Raw genomic sequence first — 8125 nt, 5'->3', positions numbered from 1 at the left:
ACCTAGGAGTGGAATTGCTGGATCATATGGAAGCTCTATGTTTAGTAGGTCCAGAAATCTCCACACAGCTTTCCACAGTGGTTGGACCAGTTTGCACTCCCACCAACAGTGCAGAAGAGTTCCTTTTTCTCCACACCCTCGCCAACATTTGTTGTTGCTAGTTTTTTTAATATGTGCCATTCTCACTGGTGTAAGATGGTATCTCATGGTAGTTTTGATTTGCATTTCCCTGATGACAAGTGATGTTGAACATTTTTTCATATGCCTGTTGGCCATTTGCATTTCCTCTTCAGAGAAGTTTCTTTTAAGCTCTTCTGCCCATTTTTTGACTGGATTATTTTCTTTGTTGTTGTTGAGTCTCATCAGCTCTTTGCAGATTTTTGTGATCAGTCCTTTATCATTAGTGTTGGGTGCAAAAATGTTCTCCCAGTTGGTGGGGTTTCTCTTTGTTTTTGTTATTGTCTCTTTTGCTGTGCAAAAGCTCTTTAATTTGATGTAGTCCCAGCTGTTTATCTTTGCCTTCACTATCACTGCTTTGGGTGATGTGTCTGTAAAGATGTCTTTGATGTGCAAATCACGTAGTGTTTCGCCTATATTTCCTTCTATATATTTTATGGTTTCAGGTCTTATGTCTAGTTCTTTAATCCATTTTGAGTTGATTTTTGTGTATGGTGTGAGGTGGTGGTCAAGCTTCATTCTTTTGCATGTAGCGACCCAGTTTTCCCAGCACCATTTATTGAACAAACTTTCTTTGCTCCAATGCATATTCTTTGCTCCTTTGTCAAAGATTAGTTGACCATAAAAATCTGTGGGTTTATTTCTTCCAAATACTTTTAGAAACCTAACTTGGTCTACTCAGTCAGTTTAAAATGAACTGCTGGATATTATATATTTTACCTCCCCACTGGTGTATGAAGTAGATCTGGTTTGCTGTAGCACTTTGAAAAAACTGAAGAACCTTTTTAACTTCTCTGGGTTTCAATAGTTCCTTTACTAAAATGGAAATTGTAGTCATTAGCCTACTTTGCTCAGAGCTGTCTGAAGGTAAGGAGGGATTGGAGGACAAAACCAAGGCTCTTTGAAGGTGTTTCTTGATGTCCATGCTCTGTCTGATATTAAGAGATCCTGCTTTTTCTGTAGCTTCCGCAGGCAACACCACCCACAATCCCCCAGTTTCTCTTTTCCCTGAGTGAATATGATTGCTAGAGAGCCAGCCACTCACAGAACTCAGCTTGGTGAGTGTTGGCCCCAGGCATCAGGCTGAAAATAGTGGGGGTATGATGGACCAGGACAATGCCAAAGAAGAAAATGGACCCTAGGCTGCTGCCAAAGAAGATCTAATACTTATATATAGGCACCTGGCCTATAAGCATGTAGGTAATGTCTTCTCTGCACACTAGCCCCCAACAAATACATTAACACTCACACACTCCAAAAAGTACCAATAGGCAAACCCCATTTGTGACTTTGTTACCCATTAGTACTGACTTGATAATCCTTTTAATGGAATTTTCTTCTATGTCACTATATATCCTTCTAGTACTTTGGGAGGGTGGTCAGGATCTGCAGGCCTCAGAAAGTCACACTGTGTGTTTTTCCTCCCTAGAGATAACCCCATTTTAAATTTTCAGCTCAGCTGTTAGTTATGAGTGAGTCTCTAAAAGTGAGTAAATCCTTTTTTCTGCAACCAGTTAACTGGACCTTTTCAGGAAGGAGTTCATTTCTTTATTCTGTTCCACCCCATTGAAGGTTGAAAAATTTTCTAACTTCCACCTCTTACTTCAGATCAAGTTAGTCCCTACACAGTTCCCCACATAGCTCTGTCAAAACATTTACCTTGTTGAGCTTTGATTATTTGTCCATATAGTCCTATCATATAGGGCAGAGAGATGTAGCGTATACAAACAATCATTGAACAAGTATCTCCTCTGTGCCAGGGCCTGAGCTAAACACATGAAAATACAGATCAGAAATAACTGAGATCCAGTCTAGTGCCCATTCTCAAAGAGCTCACAGTGAAGTGGGAAAGTAGACCAATAAAGTCCTGGTGGATACTTGCTCAGTAGACAGACAGGAACACATAGGCACTCTGAGAACCAAAGATAAAAACTCCCCTAAGGATACAGGCTTCCCAGAAGAGGTGAACTTTGAACCAGGCCTGGATCAGTACGTTAGATTTCACTGACAATAGAAGGAAAGAGAAGGCATTCCAGACTAAGCAAAGGCAGAGTAGCAAAACAAAACAAAACGAAAAAAAAAAAAAAACAAAAAAACAAACAAACAAACAAAAAAAAACAACTACAAATGTAGTGTATTTTTGGGACCAGTAGTCAGTGCAGTTTTAGCATGGGGGGTCTCTCCAGAGTGACAAGGCCAGAGTGGTATGTCAGGCCTTAACTGAGACAATCCAAGCTGATATTTTCCATGAAACATGTTTGATTCTCCTGTTTGGGGGATCAAATAGGTAACAATGATAAAAACACCTATACCCACACAGCCTTAATTTGCATTTTTCAGCCTGGACCCTGAGTTTACCCTTTCAGACCTTGCCAAAAGCCTGCTAGCCGCCTGTCTCAGATTTCTTGCTGCTAAAATTATCTTCCTGCCTCTTGGCAGGGTCATGAGGACAAAACTAAACATAGAAGTGTTCATGTGACTGGCTTGATTACCTTGAACAAGCCAGTCCTCAGTTTCCCTGTGAAGCTAGTGAGGATGTTTATAAGAAGCAAATAAAATAAGGAATGTATCACTGCTTTGTGGACCATGGAAAGCATACACATAAAGAGTTGTTATTAAAGATTATTAGCATTAGGAGAGTGATGCCCATTATGAGACTTACTAGGATTAAGAGAGTTATATCTTCCAAAGTGTTGTTCTGAGAATTTAAAGGCTTTGGGCAAATGTGGAAGACCACATTCTTAAATCAAGACAGAATGATCAATTAACTAAAGAAAAGCCCTGGGCCAGGAGAAACAAGGTCCCAGCACTCTTCTGTCTTGGTCACTGATTGCTACAGAACTTTAGGAAAATATGCCCTTATGCCCTCTCATAAGCCTGTTTTTATATCTGAGAGTATTGACTAAAATGATTCCTAGGGGGCTTCTTTATCACAAAACAAAAAAAGTAAAAGTAAATACATTTCTAATGATTGAAAGAAGCTCTTTATTATTTACGTTAATGCCTTGTCATATTTCAAGTTTCCTATATTGAATGTTTCCCGTGAGCTTGAAAATACATTACAAGTTGCAGATTAGCTGATTGATCATTTACTTCACAAGGGGAATCGCACTGTTAGATAACATATATTGCAAATATCCCAGATTGATATATATATATATATATATATATTAACACATTAAATCTTAAACAACCATATGGAGGTAAGTACTCTTATTTCCACATTCCAGATGAAAAAATAGAGGCACTAAAAGCTAAGTCTGCCCAGGGTTTCATAGCTAGGGGCAGAGATGGGATTCCACTCAGCCAATATGTCTTCAGAGCCCGTCGCTCTTAACATCTGTAATCCACTATCTCAGTAGATTAATTTAGATGGGTAACTCTGAAATGTATTGAAAGTTTGGTATGATTTATACACAATAACTGAAAGGACTCTAACCCTTGTGTAGACTAGGATTCTGAGAATGTATTTTATGGAACTTCTTAAAAGGCAATGTAGAGCTGAGAGCTTTGAAGAGAGGGGATTGGAGGTTTCTATCCCCAAGAGATTGCCCCTGTATAGCCCAGCTCAGTGGGAGACAGTTGAACTTCCTCATAGTCAATCACTGGAGGTTCATCAGGTGGATCTAAAGGTTGCAAAAGAATGAAGTAAGAGTATTCTTGCACATCTTCCAGATAAGCTGTGCCATTAGATGAGTTCTACACATAAGTGTCTCAAAACAACCAGGTGGAGGGGGAAAGGTAAAGTGGAGACATCTGGGTGGGATGGCTCTGGGTTAAGGATTTGTCTACTTTGAGGTCACTGGTCCCTGCTCCGCACACTGTACCTGCTGCAGCCTCCACCCTGAGCCTCCATCCCCTTGGCTTGGTATGAAAAACTTTAGACAGGTTCTGATCATGATGCCTTTCTCCTTAGGGCAGCCAGTTGCACGTAGGAGCCATGAGGGCAGTACTTACCATCTCTTCCCCAAGCAGTGGCTACATTCTCTCCTCACCTGACTGTGTCAGGCTTACTCTGATTTGTTTTTCCTTGGCTGGAGAGAGCACAGAGATGATCAGATAGTGTCCATCTTTCCAAGAGTATTCAAAGCATCACATTTAAGAAGGAGAGTCCCTTCGGTAGGAAAGGGAGCAGAATTCAGGAGAAGATAAACATTACAACGCCATTGAGAGGAGGGAGCAGATGGGCAATGAAGACAGTTCAGGCATCCAGTTCAGGCATTTGATCCCTAGCTCAAAACTGCATTTTTCAGTAGGCACTTTTTGTCTTTGCACTTGGGAACCCAGCATTTCTGATTGGATCTCTGTTTTTGTTTTGGAACTTGACATTTTGATTGGTCTTATTTTTTATTTCACAGCAGCAAATGTTGCTAAGACCTGCCTCCATCACCTTTGCCTTCCCACTCCACACAGAATATAACCACGTGATCATTGGTCTTCTATTTGCATACTCTACTGGTCCTGTCTTCATTGGAGGGAAGTGACTGACCAGTCCTGGGCTGTCTTGCTGGCTGTCCTCCTTTCTGGGCACTAATTTTTATCTCCTATGTACACAGCTCTTGGAGTTCAGAGGCCCCTGTTGACCTCTGCCCGACCTCTGCCTCTCTGTACCCAAGCCCCCACTGGTACATACAAGAGCAGAGGTAGGCAAGGACTGGGAAAGAGGAGAGGGGGCTAGAGAGAGACTGCCAGAGGGCTCAGAAACTCAGTGTACCTCCCTGTACAGCAACAAAAAAAAGACAGCTAGTAAAACAGGAAGTGAGGGCTGCTACCTTGTGGACATAGATGTCATTAGCTGCAATGCCTATGATGTCTCAAGAGATGGGAGAGCTCACCCAAAGCAGGTTGCAGAAGATCTGGATTCCACACAGCAGCAGCAGCAGCAGCAGGCTGCAACGGAGGAGGGGCTGTAAGTGGGGTTTGTTTCTGTGGTCTTCAAGGCGGTGGTTGTAAAGTGGGTGTAGAAGAGCAAAATACTTGCACCCATTCACCTTACTGCAACCTGAATGTTGAAATAGATGAGCAACTGGATGAAATAGCAGTAGGATTATAAAAGGTGATGTCAGAAATGGTAGAGAAACAGAGAAAGACAGAAAAAAGATGAAAACAGAGTGAGGATTAGGTAAACACATCTTAAGCAGAGGGATTGTTTTTAATAGAATTTTTCCTTCTTATTTAGCACTTATTTAGAATGCTTTTTGTTTAAAATTTGACTTTTCCAGTTTGCAACTATTTAGTGCTAGCCTAGAATGTTTCATGTTGTTGACTTCTTTCAGTGAAGTATATAGAAACTGGTCCTGTTTGATAATGCTTGGGTGAAATAAGGTGATAGTTCCTGGCATCACTTCTCAGTGGACAGATGCTGGGAACACACAGTACCAGATCATTGAGTGAGTTTTGATCCTCCTCTCGCTTAAACCTCTTCTAATAAATCTAACCCTGAGTGGATTGGGAAAAATTGGGTATCCTGTCTCCTACATTGCCTTCTTGGCATGCGGGGACACTTTTGCTGCTCTGGGGATTTGAGGGAGAAAACAGTGTATCAGGGACAGTCTGCTGGTATAATGTTCACTTTGAAAATTTAAGAAACAGCAGGGGCAAAGAAAAAGCAAACAAAACCTGTAAATATTTTTTTAACTGTAGTTTGCCATTTCTTATAGATAACAGAGAGCAGCTGTGGACCAAGTTGCTTCTAGCCCAAGGTTATGGCCTGGGAAACCATAAGGTAGGAGGAGATAAGACAGCTGTGGACTGTGGCACCCAGACATTTCAAGGACCAAGTGATCAAACTTCTATACTAATGCTAGAGGAGGTGCTAATGCTGCACCTCAGAAATAGTAGAGGTGCAGAAGAGGAGGAGGTAGTTGCTTAGAAGATACAGGAAAATGTAGGATGTTAAATATTGTGTGTACAATGTAGGTTGTGGTTGGATGAAGAAGGGGGTAAGAGTAGTCTCCCATTCTTCCTCTTCCTCTCTACTGCCAGGATCACTCACTCATCTGGAGATCTAGAAACCTGAATAAGAATAAGAATTACATCCCATCCCCACCTATCCAGCTACTCTTGATCTTTTCCAAGAGACTATTGGGTTTATCTGTCAAGCAAGTAAGTCACTATCTGCATGTCAGCTTCAAGACTTAGGACCCTAAATAGCCTCTGTCACATAGAAGGTACAAAATAAATATGTGCTCATTTTATTTGAGTCTCTCCAGTTAGCTGTAACACAGGATTAATAACTACCTCCCCAAATTGTTGAACTGGTTCAATGTTTCAAAGTTTCTGGAACCAGACTGCCTAGGTTTGAGTCCCAGCTCTGCTATCTCATGCTTCTGTCACCTTGCACAAGTCCTTAACCTCTCTGTTTCCATCTCCCCATCTATAAAAAGAAGTTAATAATGTTGTGAAGATTAGATAGCTAAAGCACATAAAATGTTTAAAAGAGTGTCTAAAACATAGCAAACATTCAGTAAATGTTAAACATGATTTAAACAAGAAGATGGGTGTGTGTACTTACTGCTCATAATATCCCCAGCATCAGGCCCAATGACTGGTATGTACATAGCAGATTTTTAGTAAATGATCACATTGTAAGTCTTCCACTCTTCCATTCATTATTACCAAGCAAGAGACTCTGTACAAGATAGACTGATTAGACTGAATTATGTCACATCACAAACACAATAAATGTAGATAGTGGTTGTCAAGTTCTACCCCGGGCAATGTCTGCCTCACTTCCCTTGATAGGGAGGATGAGCTGTTTTCCCCAGAAAGATCTGAATTACCATTTGTTTGGAGCATCCTCTCTCTAGGAAACCTGCCTGGACCACAATGGATTTTGGAGGAAGGGAGGCACACAATTGCACAATGAGGTTGTTCTGAGGATTAAATATAGCAATATGTGTAAAATGATTGAACAGCTGTGTATATTCATTTGTGATTTATTTTTCTCTTCAACATAATATTTTACCAACCATCTATATTATTGTTGAGTGCAATTGTGACTTGTTTATCTCCTTGCTTTGAAATATTCTATTTTGTGAATATCCCATGATTTGTTTATCCATCATATTGTTCATAAGCATTTAGGTAGTTTCCAGTTTTGTTAAGAACAATATCAAAATGAAAAGTCTTGTCCCCATAAATCTTGGAATCAGCTTTTCAAGTTACACACACACACACACACACACACACACTGACACAGACAGACACAAAATTTGGGATTAATTGGAATTATATTCAATCTGTGGAGGAACGTTAATATTTTTTTTCCATTGATATCTTTTTATTTTGCTTTATTTTTAAACAATATTTGCTTCCCCCCACCCACTCAGGTTGGGTCCCCCTACAATTTCTTTCCCCAAGGCACCCATGCACAATCAACACAGTCCCCTGTCCTCCCTCCCTCCCTCTGGTCTCTCTCCCTCCTCCTCCCCTGCAGTATGTCTTTTATTTATAATTGTACGTTTTTGCTTTGTTGTGTTTTGTACTGTTATTATTTTTTTACACTGATGTCTTATTTGGGTCCCCTATATTCTGTATAAGTGAAACCATCTGATATTTTTATTTTTCCTTCTGGCTTAATTCACTGAGCATAATTCCTTCTAGTTCCATCCACATTGCTGTGAATGGCATGAGTTTATCTTTTTTGTTTGCTGGATAATATTCCAGTGTGTATAAATACCACATCTTCTTGATCCAGTCATCTATTTTTGGGCATTTGGGTTGTTTCCAGGTTTTACCTATGGTAAATAGTGCTGCAATAAACATAGGGGTACAGGTGTTCTTTTGAATCAATGTTTTTGTGTCCTTTGGGTAGATCCCTCGTAGTGGAATTGCCGGGTCATATGGTAGCTCCATTTTTAGTAGACTGAGGAACCTCCAGACAGCTTTCCATAGTGGTTGGACCAGTTTGTACTCCCACCAGCTATGTAGGAGAGTTCCTTTTTCA

The 8125-nt window shown here is 40.5% G+C and overlaps 1 protein-coding gene across 3 annotated transcripts in view; it reads left to right on the top strand.

Annotated features, from left to right (window-relative positions):
- Positions 1 to 4723: 4723 nt before the first annotated feature.
- PFKFB1 (6-phosphofructo-2-kinase/fructose-2,6-biphosphatase 1) overlaps positions 4724 to 8125 on the top strand; it is a gene marked incomplete at both ends in the record, with an annotated part of 136351 nt that continues 132949 nt past the window's right edge. For 2 of the 3 annotated variants that reach the window (XM_084258307.1, XM_084258306.1), the window contains one exon: positions 4987 to 5086. In XM_084258307.1, coding sequence (XP_084114433.1) covers positions 4987 to 5086 — 100 coding nt within the window. Of the gene's footprint in view, positions 5087 to 8125 lie in introns of all 3 variants that reach the window. The other variant, XM_084258305.1, reaches the window with a different exon arrangement.

This window comes from Talpa europaea, assembly GCF_964194135.1.
Source record: "Talpa europaea genome assembly, chromosome: X".
NCBI lineage: Eukaryota > Metazoa > Chordata > Mammalia > Eulipotyphla > Talpidae > Talpa > Talpa europaea.
Note: the sequence above shows the minus strand (reverse complement) of the source record. Positions and strands in the feature narration are given on the sequence as shown.